General features: G+C 50.5%; 1 protein-coding gene across 1 annotated transcript in view; it reads right to left on the reverse strand.

The window, feature by feature from the left end:
* Window positions 1-25,207, reverse strand: part of CRISPLD2 (cysteine rich secretory protein LCCL domain containing 2) — a 57,059-nt gene extending 31,852 nt beyond the window's left edge. The window contains exons 1-5 of the mRNA XM_084756448.1: window positions 25,075-25,207; window positions 10,972-11,287; window positions 3,963-4,081; window positions 2,257-2,389; window positions 1,814-1,929 (exon numbers count right to left, since the gene is read on the reverse strand). Coding sequence (XP_084612574.1) covers window positions 1,814-1,929; window positions 2,257-2,389; window positions 3,963-4,081; window positions 10,972-11,211 — 608 coding nt within the window. The 5' untranslated portion in view covers window positions 11,212-11,287; window positions 25,075-25,207. The remainder of the gene's footprint in view (window positions 1-1,813; window positions 1,930-2,256; window positions 2,390-3,962; window positions 4,082-10,971; window positions 11,288-25,074) is intronic.
* Between the last annotated feature and the right edge of the window lie 459 nt (window positions 25,208-25,666).

Below are 25,666 nucleotides of genomic sequence, written 5' to 3' on the forward strand. Positions count from 1 at the left end.
GGCTGGCCTCTCTAGCTGGACAGCAGATTGCTAGGCTCCCAAACCTCTGCCCAGTCCATGGATGGAACTCTTCTTCATATATGAGGTCATAAGGACAAGAGTCAGGCACAGCTTGCAGCATTCCCAGCCTCGCTCATTTTTCCCTCTCCCACTCCGTGATGGCGTCCTGACCCAACAAGAGGCTGGGACTGCCTCTTGAAGGAAAAAGCCATGGGAAGCATGGAATAGTATACAGCAGTCAAAAGGAACTAGCAAACAAGCTGACCATAGGTAGGTCTCATAGGCTGTGCCCACCCCACCCCCTCATTCGCACTGAGGCCCAACCTCCCCTGTGGCCACATTTCAATATGCGCCTTTAGGAAGGTGATTAAGGAGAGTGGGGCCCCTCTCATGAGAAGAGTCCCAAAGCACACGCTCACTTTCAGCTCTCCCCTGGGCACATGGGCACACAGCAGGAAGATGATGACTGCAAAGCAGGAGCGATCTCCCTGGAGTCAGTGCCTCCAGGCCTTCATTCTAGATGTCTACCTCCCAAACAAGACAGGAGCAAGTGTCTGCCACTAGGCCCTAGCCTGAAGTGTTCACTATAGGTCCTAGGCTAGTCAAGCTGAAGACGGTGACAATTTGGTGACTTTACCAAGAAAGGGGAGAGAAAGGCACCAGGGAATGGAAGGGTATTATTTCTGTTTTAAAAAATCTTTTTACATTTATTTCTTTCTTTAGTGTGTGTGAGTGGGTGTGTACAAGTGAGCGTACATGTGGGAGTTGGTTTTCGCTTTCCACTACGTGGGTCCTGGGGATTGAACTCAGGTCATCAGGCTTGGAGGCAAGCCCCTTTTCCTGCCGAGCCATCTCACTGGCCCCAAGACTTATTATGTTTCTGATTAGAGCTGCACAGCATTTTTTTAAACATAAAGATTTAATCCAAGTTGTCCTTCAACTCTCCACCTTCAGCCGAGCTAGGAATTGCCTTGGGACCAGAGCCTGCTGGAGTGCGGCCTCTCCGGTCTTTTTTCCCTCCCACCCCATCTCGCTCCACCTACTCTGACCCGCTTTTTTTCTCCAGAAACTAAGCATGTCGGAGAGCCCACCATAGCGCCTGGGCCCGTGCCGGGATGGCGGCCAGCATCCTTGTTCAAACCACAGGCTGCAAACGGTTAAGTGACTCTGTGCTCTGTACATATCTGTGCAGTGGGCCATCGGGTGAGTGACGCACTCTGACAGGGATGCTCTGAGGAGAGAGCAGCTGCTCTGGGCAGACCTGGTGTGGCCTGTTCAGGGAAGGAATAAAACCCAGTACAAACCAGACGGTCTGGCGAGAGGTCGTGACTTCTAGGACTCCATCTGTGGCTCCGTTTCAGAGAAAACAGCACTACTAGTATCCCGCGCCCCCCCCCCCATTTTCCCCATTTTCTACCCTCCCTCCTCACCTCCACAAGTGGCTTTGGGGAGATGACTCATAAAACCAGTTGGGGCAATTGTGCTCCCCCCGCCCCCATACCCCGTCTGATTGGTCTAATTCTGGCCAATGACATTTTGTGTGGAAATTCCAAAGGAGACAACCCATTCCTACAATTCCACTGTGTAAAGGAGAATTGTATGTAAGGACACAGTGCTGGAACTCTGTAGCCACTTTGGGGCCAAGAGGACCATCAGAAGGGCCCAAGTCTTTGCTGACTCCCCGAGTCACTTGCTCACCAAGAGGCAGCAATTTCTAGACTCTTTGTTAGTGACCAGTTTTAGCTAATCCCCCTGTGGCAAGCGAGCATATCCCAGCCTGGTTTGTGTGACCGAGACAACAACCGAGTCTTACTTTGGAGAATAATTGCAGACGAGATACACGGCGTTCTCCCAGATGTCTCCCCAGACGTTCATGCTCCGACAGGTGTGCACAGCACAGCCAACCTTGTTGGTGGTGGCCCAGACTATCTGAAAAGACAGCACTGTTTTGTAGCTCAGCAGTAGGGTACCCCATGGCAACTCAGGTATGTAAGGTACCAGAGAAGGGCAACCCACTGGGGGAGCGCACATGTCTTTTAAGAACAAACTATACGCATACAAATGGTGGAAGAAAGACCTTCAGGGGTATAAAATTGCCACAGAAGTTTCCAGAGCTGAGCTCATCCTGTGGACACAGCAAACAGCAGGACCCAACCAATGTGCTCTGAGATGCTCCGAGTTAAAGCAAAGGCCACATGTCCAAACACACTCCCCAGGTCTGGACACAGGCTGAAGAGAGTCCAGCCCCCAAATTACCTGTGTGTAGTGGGTGCACATAGGCCCTGAGCAGCGCTCCGGGCACCATGGGTTGCACTCTTGGGGGTAGGGGTAAGTATAGTCCTTCACTTCGTCATACCAGGACTGCACATGGAACGCAGGAGAGCGGTACCTATAGGGACAGAAGCGGTGGGTGGCCCTCAGATCAGGACCCAGGCTCCCAGCCCCACCAGCACCTGCCTGAAACTACCCCACCCTGGGGGGAGGGCGCCTTCAAGCTATTTGTGTGTGTAGGGACATTTACTTTGGCCACCTTAATTATGTACTCATTTTCCGTGCACAGCAAGTGAAATACAAACTCAAGAACCCAAGGTTTCGGACACTGCAGCCAACGTCACATCACGTTGATTCAAGATGTGAATGCGTGTGGGGAGGGGGAGGGGCTGCGGGCCTGTCATCTTAGCTAGGAGGTGAAGGGAGGAGGGTGCCAAGTTCAAAGCCAGGCTGGGCTTGGGAGTGAATTCACTGGACAACTCATAACTTGAAAAAGAGAGGCAGGGTGAGGCTCAACAGTAGTATTTGCATGTGGGAGGGCCCTGAGAGAGGGAAAGAGGGAGGGAGGGAGGGGGAAAGAGAGGGGAAGGAGGGAGGGGAAGGGGGGGAGAGAACCGGCCAGGGGCAAGCAGATGAATTGGGCAAGGAGACAGAGGGGAAGGGGTAGACATATGCAGTAGATTCACTTGAAGCTGATATAAAGACCAGCAGGCATTGAGTAAATGGCTGAACACTGTCACACAGCCATGACACTGTGGTGGGGTCAATTCATTGATCGTCCACCACTGCCCCAGCTGGGCCTTGAACTCAAGATTCTCCGGCCTCCTCTTCCTGGGTGCTGGGATTCTAGGTTTGAGCCACTGCGCACTCGCTGTTCTATTTTGTTTCAATCATGAAGAAAAATAGTAGCTTGCCTGTGAACCCGCGGCCCCTTGGTCACCAGCAAGTATAAACAGAGTGCTTCTTAGAGAATGATGTCTTGGGCAAAAATGACCATTGGTGACAGCACTGTGGTCAGCCAGGCAGTTTGAGGTCTTGTAACAATTACTGCCTGGGCCCAGCACCAGCAGCCAAGGTCAGCAAGGCCCGGGACATGGCCTCCCACCCTGGTCAGGCCCTCAAGAGCGCGTGCCATGATGAGGGGGGCTGGGGCAGAAGGGGGCCTGCCTGTCACTCCTAGGAACACTTTACCCATGCCAACACGCCTCAGAGGAGGATCCTACCCATCAAGAAGGCGACAGCCTGAGCTTCTGATCCCATCCCCGTTGCAGGGCCCCTGGAGGGATGACCAGAGGGCCTTAGAACAGAGACAATCGCCAGACGAAAGGCAAGCCATTGGAACCAAAAGACTGCCTGTGGGGCTGTCAAATGGACAGGCCATCTTCACACAAAGAGACACCATGATGCTAGAAGAAAATGGGCTGATAGAAGGAAAAAGGATGCCAGCCAGGGTGGCAGTCTGGGCTGCAGTTGGAATTTTGTAAAAAATACATTGGTGCCTGGTTATAAATGGGCAAATAGTCCTATTAGGTGGTTTGTTGTTTGTTTGTTTTTGGTGCCAGGAGCAGAACCCAGAGCCTCGAACCGATCGGGCAAGTGTTCTGCCACTCTGCACCTTGATAACGCACAGGAACGCCAAGCCCTCTGTGACAGGCGCCCTGCTGCAGCTGGGGGATGCCAGCTGATCTTACCTGCCCCAGTGCACACCCAGGTTCTGCCCGATGGACACCAGTAGGCTGGCGGGCCCATGCTCCCACAGGCACTCCTGTGCCCATGCTGCTGCGGACCTCTCCAGCTCTTCATCCCAAGTCTGCAGGGGAGAGAGACGGCAGCAGACGTCAGGAAGACGAAGCAGAAAGCCCAGCCCCAGGGACACCAGAGCTCTGCCTGTGCCTCTGACCTGGGAGAAATCTCCATGCGTGCAAAACTGGGGAATGGAGTGGGGGGGGGGATGACAAATGACAAATAATCAGACATACAGAGGGCAGGCGAGCTCCTGGTCACTCACAGGCCACTCTTAGGAGCCAGGAGACACTCACACCCCCAGTGCCAGCCCTGGATGGATCAGAGTCTCTCCCTAGCTTCCTGGCACAGTCCCAGGAAGTACCTGTCTCCAGCTAAGGCTGTGAGAAGCCAGGCCACTGGCTCACAGTCTCATACCCAGATAGTCTAGAGCCAGGCTCTGGCTGTAGGCCTGTGGGACCCTTTGGGGATACCTGACTTTCCAGGAGCACCATGATATGTTGCCAGAAAATGCAGGAATCCAAGCACTACCTAGCTCCACAGAGCTCCCCACCCCCCTCACCCCAGTGGAAGGCGGTGAGGTTTCACCTTTCTGTCTCCTCACATCCATCCCTGCACATGGGCTCGCTCTTCCTACTCCCAGAACTCATGACTACCTCAGCCTTTCATTTCTACAGCTGCCTTGAGTCCCTCATCAGCTTTTAGGGTTCCCTTCACCTCCTAATCTACTCAACTTGTCACAGTGTCTCCTCGGCCTCTAGAAGCCTGCTGGCCAGGGTAGAAAGGGGAGGGGTGTCATTCTTCTGGCCAGCAGCCCCATGAGAACTGGTTTCACCCACCTTCTCCTTCTCTTTATTGGAACACACACACACATCACGCGTGTGCATACAACACATGCTCACATGCTCAGCCCCTCCACAGAACTTAACAGAAGGGTGAAAGACAGGAGAGAGACCTTGGTCCCCTCACATTCTCATGTTTACCACCACCTCCTCTAAGCTACAGGCACGGGGACAGGGAGGCTCACCCAGTGTGTCAAGAGCCAGTCCCTTCCAGATGAGCCTCTCTGAGTCTAGTTTCATCTGCAGATTGGGGATGATACTTCCTGTTCTCCTGGGGTCCCAGCATGGTCCCGCAGGTCCTAGTGCTCCTGTCCCCAACCCAGTTCTCCACAGCATCTCAGGTGGGAAGATGCACCACACTGCCCACCTTCCCAGGAGGTGCTGCTGGAACATAGTTCCCCAGTAAGAGCTGTCTGCACCTTGGCAAGGGGGTACGAGGACAGTCTGAAGCCACTGACAACATGGCCTCCCCGAGCAGTCCCAGGAGGCTCCATGCCTGTGTGAGTGGTACCCAGCCACTCTGGGCAGTACCTGGGAAGCAGTAGGCAGCCATCTCTGTAGGTTTTAAAGGTGATGTTCTAGGCCACAAGTGATCCTGTGGTTTGTGCCTAGCCTCATCCTCACCCTCACCCCCACCCCCACCCCAATTCTGGAAAACCAGACAAGGGGGTCATTTCCATCCTGGAACTCAGGGACAAATGGCCACTTCACCTGGCCACCCCAGCCAGCTTGTAGCAAGAGCTCAGGAGACTGGCCTCTCTGGCTTCTCTCATCCTTGGCAAAGGCGGGCATCAGAGACATTCCAAGGAGCTGAAAAAGGAACCTACCCAAGAACTCTGCCATGAGTTTTTATGTTTCTAATCCCCCCCATGCAAAAAAATCACACAACCACCCCATGGGCTGACATCTAGGGATGTCAGAGGGAAAAGGGAAACACCTTGCTTAGGGCTCACATAGTGGCCACTCATTCTAGTCCATGAGATTATGAAGGATGCATTAGTACCAGCACAGTCTCTGGAAGAAAGTCAGAGGCTGCTTGAGGGGAGGGGGTATGCTAGAGTGAGGTAGAGAGCGCTGGGGGGCTGGGGGACATGTATCCTTGGGCAGAAGGCTGGACCAACCTTAAGGGGGTGGAGCCAGCAGCCACCACTAGGTGCTAAGCTGAACAGCACGCAGGAAAAAAAAAATCACACCAGCTGCTGCAGACACAGAAATGGCAGGAAAAGCTGAGAAGTAATCAGATTTGGTAAGACACCTGGGAAGTCCTTAAAAGAGAGTTAAATAGTATAAAAAAAAAAAAAAGCCATCTAAGGATGGAAAGGCATTTAGAGAAAATTAAATAGAAAAAGAAAGACACTAAGTTAGAAAGCAGTAAAAGAAAAATAAATAAATATGCATAGAAAGTAAAGTCTCCAAAGGAAGGAGAGAAAGAAAAATACAAGTATTTTGAAAGGTGCACGGATGCTAAAGAAAGTAAAGAAAGTGAATTTAGAGTAAAAAAAAAAAATACAGATCCTGCTTAATGATGCCATTTGGCAAGAAAAAGAACAAAGAATTGATATATGCTCTACCACAGATGATCCCTGAAAACATGCTACATGAAGTGCCCGTAATCAGCAAATACACAGGGAGAGAAAGTAGGTACGTGATTTGGAAGCACAGGTTGGGGGAACAGCAGAAGGAAGAATAAGGGGAGAGGTAGAAAATTCCTGGTAGTGATAATGGCATTCTGTTTAAGAAGGTAACAGTTTGTGGTGATGGTTATAAGTATAAAGATACTAAAAGCCATTGGATTGGATACTTTGAGTAAATAATAAAATGTGTGAAACATCAAAAAAAAGAAAAGAAAAGAAAAAGAAAGTATGTGAGCTACACCACAGATACATATTCAGAATTCCAATGGACTTTTGCCTTGAGCTCTGGAAAGGATGATTCTGAGATTGCACATTTACTAGAGGTGATGCCTGTCTTGGAAATGCCTTCCCATATTAAAGTTGATGATGCTCTGGCATATGTATCCAATAAAATACAACAATATTTTAGACATTGTGGCATAGGACATGCTACAGACATATCTTACAATCCTACAGGACAAGCAATTGTGGAGAAATATAGCAGGAGTATGAAGGAAATGCTCATGGAACAGGAGCGGGATATGGGGTGTCTCAGACATAGATTAAATTGTGCTTTATTGACTTTAAAAATTTTAAGTGCCAATGAGACAAATAGCACAGCTGCTGCGAGACATGGGATTGTGGGAAGGACTGCTGAATTAGACCAGTCTACATAGTATAAGGATGTCTTAGCTGTAGAATGTAAGGCAGAAAAATGTGTTGGGGGGAGAGGTTTTTGCCTTTGTTTCAACAGAAAAAAGGAAAGCTATGGGTTTCTTCCAAATTAATAAAGCTCAGATTTGACCTGGGAAGACCTCCGGGAAATCTTGGCTGCAGACATGAAGGAAAAAAAAACAAAACAAGAAGAACAAAACAGGTGACATATGTGCTGATGCCTCAACATGGGAACAGCTCTGAGACTGGCTGAGACATGAAAATCTCTCTATGTAGCCAATAAATCCTGTTGGCTACAGAGTCCTGATGACTTACTTTTACATGCCATCCTGTCACATGGCATGGAAGGAGACTTTTATTACACTTTGGTTATCCAGTCCAAACAGACTTATAAAGTTTGATGCCTTTCCTGATCAAACACAGAGCAGAGAATCATCTTTAGCTGATTTATGCACACCACATATTCCATACATGTGTTAATGCAGATATGAATATTACCTTTAAAAGTGTGTATGTTTACAGAGCAAAAGGACCAGACACCAAAGATGAAACAAGTAGCCCGGGTGATGCAACCTCACAGACTGCCTCAGTAGCTGTTTCCTTAAAAAAATCTACATCTAACACAATTTCAAAATGGCTAGACAAGATGGTCCAGCCTCACAGACTGTTCCATCCAGGACTTCAGTTAGGCCCTGCACTTTCCCATCACGCAAAGACTGTACAACAAATGGTACAGCTAGCTCTCTCAGGACTTGGCCATTGTCCCAAATTTTAGGGTCCCCAAAAGATGCCATCACCCCTAGACAGAAAGAAGCAATTTTTAGAGAATGGTGCCCATTCCGAAGAGATGGGGTGGGTAGGTCTTGGTTGTTTGATGGATGATGGATGATTGTCATCATTTAAAGGGGAAGAGGGCTGGCTGCAAGTTGTTAAAATGGTCTTGGTCAGGGAGGAAATGAAGGAAGTTAAGTTCAGGGATTTCTTTCTCTCTTTCTTTTTCCTCTCCATTATCATTCTCTCTCTCCCATCTAGTGTTAGGGGGAAAGGTGGGAGAAGTGATAAAAAGAAAAAAGAGAGATATAGGAATCATAGGATAAAAAGGTAGATTATTGAATCTACTTTTAGATTAGAAAGCAACAAAAAGCCAAATATTTTACATTGGCATAGATTTTTGTATATTGATATAACTTTAAGGTTATGTTTTTGCTACAACATACTGTATATTAATTTCAACTATTGTTTAAAGTATTGTACCTATGCAACTCATTTTTAAATGAAATGTGACATTCTAGTCATTTTACAAACCGCTTAGGACAATTAAGAAATGCATGTTAAATCCGGGCGTGGTGGTCCACGCCTTTAATCCCAGCACTCGGGAGGCAGAGGCAGGCGGATCACTGTGAGTTCGAGGCCAGCCTGGTCTACAAAGTGAGTCTAGGACAGCCAAGGCCACACAGAAAAACCTTGTCTCACAAAACCAAAAAAAAAGAAAAAAAGGAAAAAAAAAAAGAAATGCAAGTTAGTAGTCAGTCAGTCAAACTTGTATTAGGTACTAGTTTAGTTAATCACATAAATAAGCTTTATTTAGCCTTCTATAGATGTTAATCACATAGTAAATAGCTAGAAACAGGCAATGTTTGCCTATTCAGATATACTACAGATAGATAGGTAGGCTTCAAAAACCTCAGAGATCTACAGAATATGGGCTTTTTTTTGACAGTGAAACATAACTGTTCCTGGCAGCATCTCATACTATTTCAAAGAAGATAATGGGTATCAAAGAACCTCCTTATGGAGTTTGCTTCAAATGTGACAAAGCTAACCACTGGGCATAAAACTGTCCTTGCTTCAACCTCTGACAGCATGCTGTCCAAGCTGTAGACAAGTAGGACACAGAACAAGTCGACTGCTGAGCTTAGCCAGGACAAGGTAAGCATGTCCTTTACAAATTCCTGCTTCACGGGAAGGTCAGATATTCTGGGCCAGTGGGCTGAAGAACTGGGGGCTCCGACATTGCATAAGAATCTTGGGTGACTGACCAGGCAGGCAGCAACCTCTGTCATTCCTACAGTTCTGGAAGCTGCTTGCTCTGCCACTTCCTGTTTACTCAGGTAAAATTTATCTTTCTCGGGTCTCTGATGGGGTTGAAGACTAAATAGTTATAGTCTCACAACTAAGCTTAAGTTGTTTAGGATTTAAATAAATGTTTTAAGGTTTAAAAAGATGTTTTTTTAAGTTGATGAAAACAAGTTAGGATAGAAAGTATTTAGATAATAGAACTTTAAACTCACAAAGATAGAACAGAGAATGGAATACTTTCTCCACAGTTGCCAAATATAAATGAACTGGACATTGTGAATTTAATTTTTTTTTCATTTTTTGGATTTTTAAGACAGTGTTTCCCTGTGTAGACCTGGATGTCCTGGACTTGCTTTGTAGACCAAGCTGGTCTCAAACTCACAGAGATCTGCCTGCCTGTGTTTCTCAAGTCCTGGATAAAAGAAGTGCACCACCATGCCCAGCTTTTGTGAGTATAAATCTTTTATTAGAATAATTTTTATTTAGTTTTATGTGCACTGGTATGTAGGTATCAGATGCCTTGGAACTGGAGTTACAGACAGTTGTAAGCTGCCATGTGGGTGCTGGGAATTGAACCCAGGTCCTTTGGAAGAGCAGACAGTGCTCCTAACCACTGAGCCATCTCTCCAGCCTCCATGAGTATAATTCTTAGCTGATAGGTTTCATAATTGTACTTATTGGATATAGTTTATTAATGTAAGAGAAAAGGCCTTTTAATGGACTAAAAGAGGGAGATGTTGGAGTGATGTTTTGGTGCACTGTGTAAAGGCTGTCCTTGAATATTCAAGTGTTGGTTTCTGTACCACAGGAGAGCTGAGTGCAGACCAGGCTTTGGTATTGTTAAACAACACCTGTCTTGATGTTTTCTAAACATTGTTCTCCATCACCTTCAGGTTGGTTGAATAAAGAGCTGAACAGCCTATAGCAAAGGCAGAGGACAGTAGGCAGGACTTCTGAAGAGACAGGGGCCTGGGAAAGAAATAGGAGTGAAAAGATTTGCCTACCAGACATGGAAGAAGCTGAACATATAAAACCAAGGAGAGAGAAAGAACCACGTGGCAGAACTTAGGTTATAAGAGCTAGTTGTAAACAATAGCGAGCTGAGGCCTAAAGCTAGTATAAATACATATAAGTCCCCGTGTCATTATTCAGAGCTGGGGCGGACATAGAAAGTCTAGTTTTCGAGATGGGCCTATGACCTGGGGGACAAGAACAGAAACGGGGCTGAACCGAGAGAGAACCAGACCTTGGCTCCACTGAAGGAAAGAGAGAAATGAGGGATCAGAAGAGACTGGGCGAGGTGGGGGTGGGACTCGGAGTCGAGCCCTTGCATCTTAGTTGGAAGAGAGCTGGTAGCTGAGTGGGTAGAGGGTTTGTAGCTCGGTCGGCAGACTGTTTGCCCAGCATGCACACAACCCCGGACTCCATCCCCAACGTGCATAACTGGGCATGGTGATGGATACCTGCAGCCTCAGCATGTGGGAGCTGGAATGGAAGATCAGAAGTTCAAGGCCATCCTTGACTACATAGTAAGTTTGGAGCCAGCCTAAGCTGTCAGAGAGGAAGTCAGGCATATTTGTAACCTCAACACTTAGGAGGTTGGATGCACAGGGGTCAGAGACATCCTACACTGCACAGTGGGTTCAAAGATAGCCTGGGCTACCTGAGACCGCTCCCGCCCCCTCAAAAAAAAATCACCAGACACTGCACCGTTCCTGGGCCTGCCATCACCCCCCTGGGCTGCTCACCATGTACTCCATGTTGGAGGCAGGGGGATACACCTGGCCTCGTAGCTTGTTGTGCAGCATGAGGATTTCCTGGCGGTCGGACATGGGGATGGCTCTGCGCGCTCGTGAGTGTGGCTCTGCCTGCTGGTACTTGATCAGCAGCTTCTCCAGGCTCGTGATGTTGGGAAGAAAAAAGGCCTGCGCTCCGCAGACCAGCAAAGCCAGCCCCATTGGGACCACACTGTTCAGAAGGCACCTCATGGCCCTGAGCCTGTGGCCACAGCTAAGGGGATGGGGCAGCCTGGGCTCCTGAAGTGGGGCTGGGCACCGGAAGGTTCTAGAAGGAAAAGAGGAAGTAGGAGACAGCAAGTTAGAACCAAGCCAGCTATATCCAATGCCACCTCACCAGGACAGGGAGGGTTCTGTCCCTTTAGCCAAAGTCTCCCCTAGTCTTTGCCCACACAGAGACGACAGGTGTGTAATTGTCACATGGGTTTGGGACCATCAGGGGCAAGGTGGACAGAGGCAGGGAGGGGGTAGAAGATGAGGCAGAGTTCTAGAGAGAGCTACTTGCTGTCCCAAGAGGCAGGGCAGAGCCAGGGAGCCTTGAGAAAGCCACAATTCTCACCCTCTGCCCTGGAAACCCTCCAGGGTCCCAAGCAAGCCTGTGTAAGACCAAAGGCACAGCATAGAGGTGAGGCTCAAGTGCTCTCCAGCATGCCATAGCCAAGCTCTGCCCTGCTCCAAGGGAGGAGGCCACAGGGGCAGAGCCCAGGGGACCATGGAATGCCCACTGTGTGCAACGGCCCAGGCAGAAAGCACACCAAGAATGCAGAACACTCAGGATTCCCGAGCTCTCTTGGGTCAGTCAAACCATCATATGTATGCATCCCTAGCTGCAGCGTCAGGTCAAAGTGACACACCAAAAAACATGTCACTGCCTCTCCACCCTGGGATCATGACAAGGCCCCACCTATGTTACTTTGTGCTTGAGAAGTGTGAAGGGAGGGGCCCAAAAGCCCAGAGCATTAACTGTCAGGTGACTCTACTATGACCAACCAGATAAGAAAACCTAGGCCTAACTAAAACAGACACAGTCAGAGTGTAATCAGTAGGGAAAATGGTAAACGGGTTGGTGACCGGAGAGGAAAAATGGGGTAGACCATTAAACCGCCGGTGAAAGGAATCAACTAGGGTTGTGCTTTGGTCTTGTGTGTGTGTGTGTGTGTGTGTGTGTGTGTGTGTGTGTGTGTGTGTGTGTGTGATTTTGGTCTTAATACATATAGCACGGTGGTTAGTTTAAAAACTGGTAGAAGATGGCGCTAATGGTGCTGTATGTGTGTTTGAAATGTGGGACTGGGGCTACAGTTCGTCAGTGGGCCACCTGGCCACCTTCCATCCCTAGACCTGGAAAAGGATAGACAGAAAGAGACAACATACACACCCACACACATCCACACAGAGGCAGACACACACACACATACAACATGTACACACAGATACACATACATAGGTACACATAGACACACAGAGAGACATACACACAGGATACACATATGCACAGAGACATGTACACATAAACACACATACATTTGTACACACACATGCACAGATGCATACACACATATAGAAAACATACACATCGTACTATAAATAAGCTTTTTTTAAAAATAGGAGGTCATGAGACAAGCATGAGGGGTCACAGGGAGATAATGCCACCTGCAAGCCAGGGGAGCCCTCGGGAGGAGCCAGCCCTGCCCACAGCTCCATCTCTGGACTCCAGGACTCTGGCACTGTGGCTGCCACTGCAGGGCCAGGCCACAGCAGAACCACTACAGAATCTCTCACTGTTCCATCTAGTCTGGGGAGCCAGCTTGCTCCAAGGCTCCTGCCTCTGTCTCCTGTGTGCTGGCATTTCAGGTGGCCACCACACCTGCCTAGAACAGGGGTTCCTGGCCCTGACACTTGCGCAGGAATCTGTTCACACACTGAGCCACCTCTCTGACTCTCAACACCATTTCTGTTTTGTTTTTGTTTTGTTTTTTTGTTTTGAGAAAGGGTTTCTCTGTGTTGTCCTGGACTTGCTTTGTAGACCAGGCTGGCCTCGAACTCAGATCAACCCGCCTGCCTCTGCCTCCCAATTGCTGGAATTAAAAGCATGTGCCACCATGCCCGGCCTCTCAGCACCATGTCTAAAGTAGCCTCCCCTAACCAACCCTCTGATATTTCATCACTTGCCAACCTGCACTGTCCCCCACAGGCTGCAGGGCTACACAGCCCAGAGGGTCTCTGCAAGATTTCGTTCCCTCTTGCCAGAGTTACAGAACAGAACCCAGGAGACCCCAGCCAGCTAGAGCATGCAGCTCCCACAAGAGCCAGACAGCAGGGGCACAGGAAGCTTAGAAAATGCTCTTGGACCCAGAGCCAATGGTGAGACTCTGATTGTGAAATCAGTGGAGTGAGTGCCTACATTGCTAGGACTGTGGCATGCATTGGGACATGACTGTGGACAGAAGATTCTGAGGCCCCATTTTACAGCAGACAAGACTGAGCCCTACACATATTTGCAGGCTTAGAAATCTTAGGGTGAGCCAAGAAAGGAAGCCCAGCTTTCTGAAGGCTTGAAGACTTAACACGGCCGCCATCATCTTAGTCCTCTGAGTGACCCCACTGGTACCGGATGGCACTTGGTGCCAGTCAGGGGTCCAGAAGCAGATTTGTTACAAAGCAAGCAAAGCTCCTGGTCCAGAAAAAGAAGGGGCCAATGAGGAAGGTTGTTGCATCATGTGGCCCAGCTGCTCTGTGTTTGCGGAAGCCTGCCAAGATGTCAGGGCTAAGACACCAGCTGCTGGCCCGGCCTCCGCACACGCTGTTCCTGCAGCCCAGCCCCTGACCCCAGAGTGCCCGCTGCCAAGCCCGCCAGTGAACCTCTGCTCACCATGGACTCCCCTTCCTGGAAAGCCTTGTAGGAAATTAATCACTCCACAGACCTGTCAGCCCACTCACCACTGAGTCCCAGCATCTGTCTGACACATCTCTGCTCGATAAATATTTATGGAATGAACGGGGAGGGGCATACCTCCTCTGTTCTGGATGAGGAGAGCCATATAAGGGCTGTGGTCCATGGTGGCCTCTCTGTCGGCTGCATCCTGGGCTTTCAGGGAAACAGAACCTGAGTTTGGTCCCTGACATTGCCCCTCACCACCAGCTGTGTGGCCTCAGACAGAGCATTCGGCTTCTCCTCATACCCGGGTGGGGGAGGTAGGGGGGTGGGGATGCTCTAAGCCCCATAGTTTTGACTGATCATCATCACTCAAGACAATGAATTAATCCTACCGGAAATGAGGATGCAACATGGTTTCAAAGGCTGGAGCCGGGGCTTGGGGCTCAGTTCAGCTGGTAGAGTGCCTAGCATGCACAGAGCTCTCGGTCCCATCCCACCACTGGTGATGCACTCAGGAGGTGAGGCAGGAAGATCAGAAGTTCAAGGCCATCCTCAGCTACATAGTGAGCCTGAGGCTAGCCTGGGCTACCTGAGACCCAGTCTCAAACAAACAAATGAAAGAGGGCGGCCTGGGACCAAAGGCATGGAGCTAAGAGGAGGACCAATCTCCCTGCTGCTCTTAGTGCAAAGTCTCCCCTTTGCCTTAGCAATATAGAACTTTAAAATCTTGTTAAACATCTGGCACTTGGGAGAATGAAGCCACAGGAGACTTGACTCGGAGGCCTTTAGCCTGGGCCACCTGGCTTCATAGGGAAGAAGGTTCTAGGACATCAGGCTGGAGGGTCAATGCTAACCCTGTTGCTGGCAACCACCCAGACAACTCTGCATAGATATGAAGCTCATCTTCTTTTGAGAACCCCTCTCCTCAGCATCTCAGGCCTGTCTTTCTGGGAGTTGGTACCCAGTTCTGGGTCTGGTCACTTTGCAGACCCTGCTCTCTCCTGCTAGCTGCTCACAATGAGCTTCCTTGTGCATTTGAACTTGGATGACTGACACCCAAGCAAACAGTCTGTCCTGTGGTGCTCACCCACTCCCTTGATGTGCACGTCCCACTGTGGCCAACTCCAAGCCACCAACCCATGGGAAGCCACTAAAGACAGTGTCTGTAGGAAAAACCACTGCAATTGCCCACTGGCCTCCAGCCATCTCAGGGCACAGACAGACTTGAGAAGCAGCCTGGAAGGTCTCAGGCGTCCGTTTAAATGTGACTTCCTTTCTTCAAGTTTGTGTGATGTGGCCTTAACAGAGGTTCTGCTCTCCGGTTTGGGACCTATCAGACAATTGAGCTATCAGTCCCCACAAGCTGATGTGCCAGCTCCAGCACAGAAGGATGACCCGGCTGAGGCGTAACGAGTGGGGATGGCCCAACCGTGTGCTGATGCCTTTGTTCCTGGAACCTCCTGTGTCGTCATCGCCACAACGCATGGGTTCACTGGTTTTATTAGCCCCATTTCACAGATGAGGAAATGGAAGACAGTAAACAAGAAAAGTAAGCAGCTTAGTCAGGGGCACAGAGAAGGCCTGGGGGGGGGGGCAGGGGGAGGCGGGGACAATGGTCTCCATATACCCCAGCCTTCCATCTGTCTACCTCATCCAGGCAGCAACTCTGCCCCATCGCCCCACACCGGTGTGCTGCCTCCGCCCGGAGCCCTGCTCACTGGACAGCCACTGACCCCACACAGCCATGGCTTCCTGGACTCTTCTCCTCCTCCAATCTAACAAGGGAGAGCTTAAGTCTGAGTAAGAAGCCAAGGACAGATCAGAGTCATACCCACAAACCACCCAGAAATCCCGGGAATGAAGGAGGGACACCCTCACCCTCACCCCCACCCGCAAGCAGATCTCAGTGATCCCAGGGCTGGGCAGAGAACGTCCCGTCCCGGGACGCCCGGGTGAGCAGCAGACAGCAGACGGTGGTGTCTCCCCTCCTCTCTGGATCCTGTCCGCTTTTTTGACAGGATCAAGGTCAGACCCAAGAGAGGTGAGAGGCTGGCTCTGTCCCTGCTGGCCACCCCACATCACCAAGCTCCCTACACCCAGGTGCTGGCCAGCAGGGCCCTCATAGGCTCTTGTGTCCCCTGTGCCTCCAACAGGAGACACAGTCCTTAGAGGGCCCTTGTAACAAACTTCAGGCTAGGCCAATTTGATGGTGCGTATGGTCCTGGGGATCAAATTCAAGCAAGGCCTCTCTCATGTTGGTCAAGCGCTTTGCCACTGAGCTTCATCTCTCGCCTGGTCTTCACTTTTTATTTTGAACCGGGGGGGGGGGGGGGGGGGTGTCTCACTGAGATACCTAGGCTGGCCTTGAACTTGTGATCTTCCTTACCTCTGTCTTCCCATACGTACCAAATACTATGCTAGACTAATTCTAGACAGAATACACAGGCAACAAACATTTAAACCACTCTGTGCTAAAACTAAAGCATGTTTCATGCAGGCTAAGATAATATGGTTTGTTTTTTTTTTTTTAAAGCCAAATTAAGTGCCTGGATAACAAATTAATGTATTCTTAAAATAACCCATGCGTAACTCCAAGGCCTGACTTCGTCCTGCTGATGTGGGAAGGTTTCCCTGGCAACAATTCACATCAAACTCTGGGTAAAGGAGAGGAACCCTCCACCTCCGTGGAAAAAGGAAATGACTGTTGCCAGAGTCACGAGCAGTGCGGGAACCTGTCTGTGTCAGGCCTGGGTTCAAATCCTACCCTCTGCCAGAGCTGCGGGCTACCAAGGGGTCATCACCTACCTCGCCACAGCTCTAGTTCTTCGGGGACATGGCAGGAGCTGGGCCAGGACAGGTGTAAAGGCCACACAAACCACTGCCTATCTGGCCAATGCCCACAGTATGTCTCTCCCTTTTTCTTCTGGGCGGACATGGAATCCCAGACGGCCTCCGCTCTGAGAGACAGGCTGCAATCTAGCCTAGCTGCTCAGCCCCAGTGCAATGCCCCTAGAAGGCAGAGAGCAGCTTCAGGGAGGCAGAACCGGGACGTGGCTGTGGACTCTCCTCTGTAGGGCTCCACGGAGAAGCAGGAAGTCCTGGGATCATGCCCAGGAGGGGAGGTAACACGCAGCGAACACAGTGGGGCCTTGAGCTAGGCTGGGAATGGCCCTGCGGCGGTGAGGCTGTGGCCCCCGTGGTTGAGGCGGCGCCATCTGCACGTACCAAAGTCAAGCATGGAAAAGGAGTAGAGGTCATGGGTAGCCAGGGACAGGTGGTCAGGGGTTTGGAAGGCCAGTGTGAGGCGTCCTGCTTTCCATCCAGTGCAGAGAAGAGCCTCTGAAGGCAGTGCTGGCTGAGGTCTGGCTTAACTTCGAAAGCCTGTCAATGTGCAACAGGCCAGTAACGCCTCACCTTTGCGTGTGGCGCAAAGCCAGCCAGACTCTGAGGATTAAACGCGCAGTTCCTTCATGTAAAGTTCAAGCCTGGCCTGCACCATTAGAACCCTGAGGGTGGGTGACAGGAGGGCCTGAGGGACCTCTGTAGGCTGGCTGGCCTCTGTAGCCCCATCTGAGAGGAGATTTACCTCACAGCGGGATGAGTGATGGTCCATGCTTTCTTACATGTTGAGCTTCAGGGAAAGCTGGGATTATTTTAAGTTTGGAATTGCTCAGACCGTGGGAAGGGTGACTTACAAGAGGCACTCAAGAACCTCACCAGCACACAGGAGAGAATCGTGCCCACCCAAGGCCGGCCCCTCACGAGTCTCGAGGCTCAGACTGGCCCCAACAGCCCTGCAAAGTAAACCAAGAGGAAGGAGTCCAGATAAGGGTCAGCCAGGCGGAGTGGAACCTCACTCAGACAGGGCCGGGTTCATCCCCCAGCTGGCAGGGCACTTTGTCCCACATTGCCAAGGCTCTGATGAAAATATCTCTTCTTGGTGTTAGCCAGACTGCCAAGGTCCTGGAAATAAATAGTGTGTTCACCCGTGGAGGAGGACAGCCAGGATGTGTGGGGAGCTGTGTATGTGTGTGTGTGTGTGTGTGTATGTGTGTGTGTGTGTGTGTGTGTGTGTGTGAGAGAGAGAGAGAGAGAGAGAGAGAGAGTGTATCTGTGTGTCTCTGTGTCTATATGTGTGTCTGTGTATATGCTATCTGTGAGTGTCTCTGTGGTGTGTGTGTGTGTGTGTGTGTGTGTGTGTGTGCATGTGTCGGTGTGTGTTACTAGTGTGTGATGTGTGTGCATCTGTGTGGTGTGTGTGTGTCTGTGTGTGTCCGTGTGTGGTGGATTATGTGTCACTATGTATGTCGTGTGTATATGTCTCTGTGGTGTGTGTATATGTGTATGTCTGTGCATGTGTCTGTGTCTATGTGTACCACTATGTGTGTGATATGTGTGTATCTGTGTGTGGTGTGTGTATCTGTGTGTCTGTGTGTGTGGTGTGTATGTGTCTTTATATGTGATATGTGTGTGTCTGTGTGAGTGGTGTGTACGTGTTACTGTGTATGATATGTGTATGTGTCTGTATGTATCTGTGTGTATGGTGTGTATGTGTGTGTGTGAGTGTGTGTTGTCTGTCTGTCTATCTCTGTGTGTCTGTCTATCTGTGTGTATGTTGATACTCTTTGGGAGTCATATAATTGATTTATTTATATACATTTTTGAAACAGGGTTTCTCACTGGCCTGTCACTTGCAGGCTCAGCGAGGCTGGCTGGCCAGCAAGCTGCAGTGCTGGAGTCACAGCCATGTGCCACTACACCAGCCCCTTTACATGGGCTCTAGAGACTGAACTCAGGTCCTTGGGCTTGTAGACGAGCACTTTGCCAACTGAGCCACCTCCACAGCCCTACAGCTGGAGCAGCTCGTAGTTAGTGCAGAGCTGGCTCCAGAGCAGGTCCCTGTCACTCAGAGGCACTACACGTGTTCCAGAAGGATGGGAAGATCCGTGTGCTGCTTGCTGGGGTTCCAGAGCGTCTGGAATCAGCCCTGCGCATGGAGCGCCACCAGGCGGGGCTTGCTTCCCAAGAAAGGTTTTGATTTTGGCTTATTGGTTGCTATTAAACCAGGCCTCCCACATGCTGTACAGCTCCGGGGAACCCCGGCCTCAAACACTCTGCTCCTTGGCTTGGGGTTACAGGAATGTTTCAGCAACCAAGTTCCTCCAGAGGCAGGAGAGCTGGCAGATGCAGGGCCAGCCTCAGCTACATAGCAATAGCTATTTCAAAGACAGGAACAGGATGCACTCCCTGGTTCTGGTGGGACCTGGTCCCTTACGTTTCTATTGAAGTCGCAGGGCCGAGGACCCCACTCAGAGAAGCCCTGTTGTAAAGAGCCTGCCTCTCTCCTCATTCCCCACCTTCCGGTTTGTTTTTTATTTTCTTGGGGCAGGATCTCACATAGCCCAGGCTAGCCTAGAACTTGTCATGTAGTTGAGGATGACCTTGAACTCCTGATCCTCCTGCCTCCACCTCCAGCACTAGGATTAGAGGTGTGGGCCACCATGCCCTGTTTGTGGGGTGCTGGGAATGGAACCCAGGGTTCCATGAGTGCCTGGCAAGTGCTCTATCCAGTCACATCCCCAGCAGCTCTTCCCCTTCCTTAACCCAACATTTCCCAGACCCCACCTCTTCCATAGTTAGGTTCACCTTCTTACCGCCTTCCTACACTAGAATGTACTTCATATTTTAAATAGGAAGGATTGCTTTAAGTGTTTGAGGAAATTTATATTTTCAAGTCTTTTTTTTTTATTCCTGCCACTCATGAAGCCTGATGAACTCTACCATTAATAGATTGGGAATAAAAATCAGACCATATTGTGGCCACAGGTCAGCCAGGCATAATTTAGGTCAAAGGTCAGTTACAGAGGGTTTGCTCTCTGTTGGCAAAGGAGGTCAGAGCATGGCACAGTGTGAGGCCCAAATGGCCCCACCTGGTGCTTTTACCCCCACTTCCCCACCCCTAAAAGCACAGGATTCGAGAAAACCCCATGAGTAGTTTTTGAATCTCCAGCGTCCCTGGGGTACCCTCACTTTGGCAATGCAAGTAGAGCAAGCCACACCCCAGGGCAAGTGCCTCTATCTCTGTCATGCCTTGATTCCAGATAGTAGCTGTTTAGTGGCGCAACCCGTGACAGCAAGATCAACCCTGCTACCCTGAGCTGACCCATCCCACCCCAGGCCTGTGGAGCCAATATGGAGCTCTGCCTGGCACAGTCAGCAGCTCCCTCAGCCCGCTTTTCCTTTTCTGTGCAGCTGAAACATGTCTCTTTGGTCTGGCATTCTGGGTCCACTCCGTGAAAGGTCAGAAGACGCAGGCTTGATGCCAGCTCCCAGTCCTTGAGAGCAAGTGGCACTCTTTTCTGCCTGAGGGAATTTGGGACAAGGTTAGCTCCGGGATCTCTCTGACCTATAAGCAAAATGAAAGCACGACTGCCTTTTCTTCTGGAACACATTCCAGAAACCGGATTGAAAACGTAGGTTTTCATAGTTTGTAAAAAAAAAAAAAAAAATTTATATAATGGGCCAAAAGTTGCAAAATCCCTCATTAGCCACCGCCCCCCCCCCCAATTTTGTGGGTTTTCCCTAAGCTGACGCAGCACTAGAGGCCAGGCAAACCTCCCTCTGGCTGGATCATCATGTCCCCATGGCCTGGAAAGGGGGGGTGGTGTCTACCCGAAAGTACCACAGTTGCAAGCTGGGGGTGGGGGACAGAGCAGGGCTCCCCCAAGGCAATGTCTCAGACAGGATTCTCAGTGGGTTTCTGTGACTCAGGGCAAGACGTCAGCCCTGCCACAAATTCCCCAGGCAACAGAGTCTGTCTGTACGCACCACGGAAGAGCCATCTGGATAAGAGCAGCCCATAGGATGCTTCCTCACAAGAGGATGAAGGAGCCAGCTTTCCCATCCTTACACATCCCATGATCACGTGACCTGCTGTCTCTTCTGTACACACATCCACGGGGCCACATGCACAGTGTCCCCAAAACACTAAGCAGGGATTTGTAGACCTATGAGAAAGAAACTATGTTCTACAGAGAGTGGAGTTTATAAATCAGAGGTAAAGCACCTGCCTGGAATCCCCCAGTGAGGAGCTGGGGCGTGGCTTGGTAGTACAGCACCTGCCTTTCAGGAACAATGGCCTGTTCCATCCCCAGCACAAAAACGAGCCAGGCACAGTGACAGCACAACTATAATCCAAGAAATAAGAGGACGGAAGCCAGGGTGGGCTACATCGTGAGTTCCAGGCCAGCCAGGGCTGCACAGTGAGACCCTATCTCAAAACAAAAAGCAAAGAAAATGCCATAATGAAACCATCATCTTACTAAAATAAGATAACTGTAAAGCCAGGTTGTTGGTATATCGCTTTAATCCCAGAAATCAGGAAGCAGAGGCAGGCCATCTCTGAGTTGGAGACCAGCCTGGTCTACCGAGCAAGTTCCAGGACAAGCAAGGCTACATTGTGATACCTTGTCTCAAAAAAAAAAGAAAAGAAAAGAAAAGAAAAAGAAAAAGAAAAAGAAAAAGAAAAGGAAATGCAGTAAAAATATTCAGATATATACTACCAAATGGATGGATCTTGAAAACATCCAGGCACAAGGACCACATGCTGCAAGATTCCACCTGTGAGAAACATCTAGAGTGAGAGTGTCCAAAGGCATCAGTGAGATGACCAGTGCCTGGGACTGGAGGAGCCTGAGGTCTAACTGCCGGTGAACACAGGATGGTGAGAATGTTCTGGAACTAAATGGTTGCATTGGCCATACAATACTGAGTATTTACTAAACACCCCTCAATTGTGTACTTTAAAATGGTGAATTTTGGGAGGGCTAAGGAGAGGGCTCAGCAGTTCTTGCAGAGGACCCAGGCTGTGAACCACTCCATGAAGGTGCTGGGAACCAATCCGGGGTGGGGGGCTGGGGGGAGTATCTGACGCCTCTCTGTCCTCCTTGTGCAGTACAGTCACATGCACAAGACCCAATGCAGACAGACACAGACATATAAAATAACTAGCTAAATAAGTTTTTTTTAAGTAGTACATTAGGGGGCACTGAAATGACTCATTGGGTAAAGGCACTTGCTGCCAAGCCTGAAAACCTGAATTCAGTCACTTCCTTAGATGCACAATGACAAAAGGCTCCTATGCGCTGTCCTCTGACTTCTACACATGCACCATGGCATGTGCATACACATGCATACATACCTGCGTGCACATGCACACATGCGCACATACACACTCAAAAAAAATAAAGCTGATTTTTTTTTTTTTTTTGGTTTTTCGAGACAGGGTCTCTCTGTGTAGCCTTGGCTGTCCTGGACTCCCTTTGTAGACCAGGCTGACCTCGAACTCACAGCGATCCGCCCGCCTCTGCCTCCCGAGTGCTGGGATTAAAGGCGTGCGCCACCACGCCCGGCTTATAAAGCTGATTTTTAAATTAAGAGATAAGCCGGGCATGGTGGCACACGCTTTTAATCCCAGCACTCAGGAGGCAGAGGCAGGTGGATTGCTGTGAGTTCGAGGCCAGCCCGGTCTACAAAGTGAGTCTAAGACAGCCAAGGCTACACAGAGAAACCTTGCCTTAAAAAATAAAAATTAAAAGATAAAATGGCACATTTTATTTGTATGTATATTTTATACTTTTTCAAGAAAACAAAGCGAAACAAAAACAACATGACTGGTCTAAACCCCCTGGACTCAGTACCCACTCATGCGCTGCCCTTGCCCGCTCTGCTTGCAGGGTGCTCTGTTGGGGACCTCATAAGGTGCCCTACGTCCCCCAGCTAAAGGAACTCTCCACGCAGTAAAATGACGGCATCCCGGCGGCACTGAGGTTTCCATCCTGAGGAGCCATCAAACCATCAACCCCTTTGACTGACGCTGGCTCTGCACATCTGGGACTCATCAAATGCAGGGAGGTTTTTTTTTTTAATTTTTTTTAAAGCTTGCAGCTCCCAGAGTAGCAGACACAGAGGCACCTCCCCTACTCACAAATTATACTGGTGACAAGAGAAGAGCCTCACGCCAGCTCCCACAAGGCCAAGGTCAGCACCAGGGTCCTGCCTGCAGACGCTGCAGTATAATCCATGATAAAAGGATGCCATGTGGGGGCTTGGAAGGGCCTCATGGTCCCCCTCCTCCGTCCATGTCCTCCCCCCTCTGCCCCCCCCCTCCCTCCCAACCTTGCTCCTTCAGATCAACCCCGCCCCTCTGTAGCACAGTAGTCAGGCTCTGGGAGCCTCACTGACCTAGGTCACCAGGCAAGGCTTTTGGGGGTACTGACTGACCCACGCCCCAGTGAAGAACCCTGTCAGTACAGCCCTTTCTTGCCCTATACCCCTACACACACACCCCACCTGGGGCCAGGCACCTGGAGATGCTAAAAAAAAGCACCCTATGGCTTGAGAGAAGTCTTGCGGCACACTCTGCAGTGACAGTCACATTTGTCACCTGGTACAGCACCTTCCTCCGAACCTAGGGTGGGGGCCAAGCTGTTCCATGTTCTGCAAATGTGTGCTCTTTGAGAGCCAGTGGGTAGAGCATGCCTGCTTACAAGGCAGTCCAAGAGATTGCTAGAGGAAGCCCTGGACCTAACTAGCTGTAAGATGCTACAGAGAAGTGTCAGGTGCCAGCCAGCCTTATCGAAACTGTCACGGCCATTCTGTGTAAGAACCAAAGCCTCCCCCTTTATTCCTCCTCTCTGGGAGCCTTGTTTTTCCTGGACCCCTTAGACCTCCACCGCTGTGAAGGTCAAACTGAGAGGCAGAGGCAGCAGTGGACAGACAGCTGTCCATAAAAAGGCAGGACCTACAAGTCGTTAAGAGTCTGGAGCCAGCCTAGGGTGGCAATATTACAAGCCACTCTCCACTTCCAGCCCAGAGTCAGGACTCTAAGCTAGCACTGACCCAGGTCCCCAGACATAGCCCCCAGGGCAGGCATTGTAGCCCCACACCTGCTATTCCTCCTGGGGACGTGATGGAGATGATGACGGAAGGACAGAAGCCAAATGCCAGATGCATGCTATACTCCCTCAGTCTGTTTGGGCCAAGGCTTGGCAGGGGGGTCGGGGGTGGGGGGTAGGGGAAGGGGTTCCAGCCTTGCTCTGTCAGACTCCAGCCCTGATGTGTGCAGTGTGGCATCATCTGCAGAAGGCAAGCCTACCCTACTTCACCAGGGCAAGGAGTCCAGGGTGAACAGTGGACATTCCCAGCCTCTTCTTGGCTCCAGGAGAGCTGGGCATCCAGACAGCCTCACACAGTCTTAGTTACCCTAGCAACTCACCTTTCCCTGGAAAGATGGCCAGTTGGAGTTGGACTGCAGCAGCTGGCAGCTGGCGCTGGGTCTGTACCCCATAAGGCCTTGACTCTCCCTCATCTGGGGCCAATTCTCCTGGCAGGAAGATTTATTCAAGATGCCCACTCTAGGGAAAGACCCTGGATTGTGGTCCCTAAAATATTCTCTAGAATAGTTGCCGTTAATCCCAACACCGGGGAAACCGAGAGAGGAGGGTAACTTTGAGTTGGAGGCAGTCTGCAGTGAGTTCCAGTCCTGTTTCTGCTGGACAGATCACTTTACCTCCCTGACCCTCAGTACTTTTATCTGAAATAGGGGAAGGAGACTTCCACACCGCCTCTGCCTGATGCAGATGAAACTTGAAGGGGCGTGGCTCTGTAACTAGGAACAAAAGGCACTTAACTGCATCTGTGATCACTTGGGCGCTCTCCACACAAGGTGAAAACACCTCTCAAATGCAACCAAGCCATCAGTGCTCCAGCTATTGATGCCCGCTGCCACCACACTATCTCCTCAAATGGTGCCAAACTGCACTGGGAGGGCAAAAGAGCGCGCGCCTCCGTGGAGCGCGGAGCTCTGTGCAGCCAGGCTAGGGATCCCGGGCTCTCTGACTTCCTAACCTTGAATCAGTCCAGGTCAAAAGGTCCCCAGGCTGAACCTTAGTTTCTTCTCTTTTCAGAGAAGGCTATACAGATATGAGCTCGACAGAACACCGGCACGCAGCTCTGAAGCACCGCATCTGCTCTAATCAGGGAAAGAGCATCGCAAAGGACAGAAAGGGTACATAGCAGCTGAGGTAGGGGTATGGCCAAGAGTTCAAGGACAGCCTAGGCTACGCGGCGAAACTTATTCTCATACAAACAAAAGAGCAGCGGGACAGAGTCCCTCTCACCTGCGCGGGACTCTGGTCTCAACCTAAGCAGCGCTGGACGAGCAAATTGCGGCGCTGGGAGCCTGTAGGTGGTGGACGCTGCGAGTGGGTCGGGGACTAGGCGCTCGGCCCCTAGTAACTTCTTGAAGCATCCTGGGCCACGCCCCCAGGCCCACTGGCAGCGCTGATTGGGCTGCGCGGCGCTAGCCCCGCCCCGCCCCACCCCGCTGCTTTCGGGCCGGAGGACCACGGTGCGCAAGGAGCGCGCGGCCCCTAGCCGTGACCATAAAAGTCGTTTTCATTAGGTGCTTTCTGTGCTTGGTGGCCTGGGCACTCTCGGGCAAGCAATGGCCCGCGGACCCCACACCACTCTGACACTCAAGTGAAGGACAGGACGGACCACCGGGAGGTACATGTTGAACCCGAATGTGCGCATTTATCCACCACAACCAGTTCCCAGGCTAGGAGAGTAGGAGACAGAAACACAGGATCTCGGGGTTCCCAGCAATCCAGGGAGGAGGCAACATCCCACTTGTGCAGAGGTTGTCCCGCCTCCTCAAGAGCCCCGGGGACAGGTTCCAGCAAGCTTATTACCTTGTGCCCCAGGGCATTT

This window comes from Acomys minous (assembly GCF_964271855.1).
Source record: "Acomys minous genome assembly, chromosome: 14".
NCBI classification, from domain to species: domain Eukaryota; kingdom Metazoa; phylum Chordata; class Mammalia; order Rodentia; family Muridae; genus Acomys; species Acomys minous.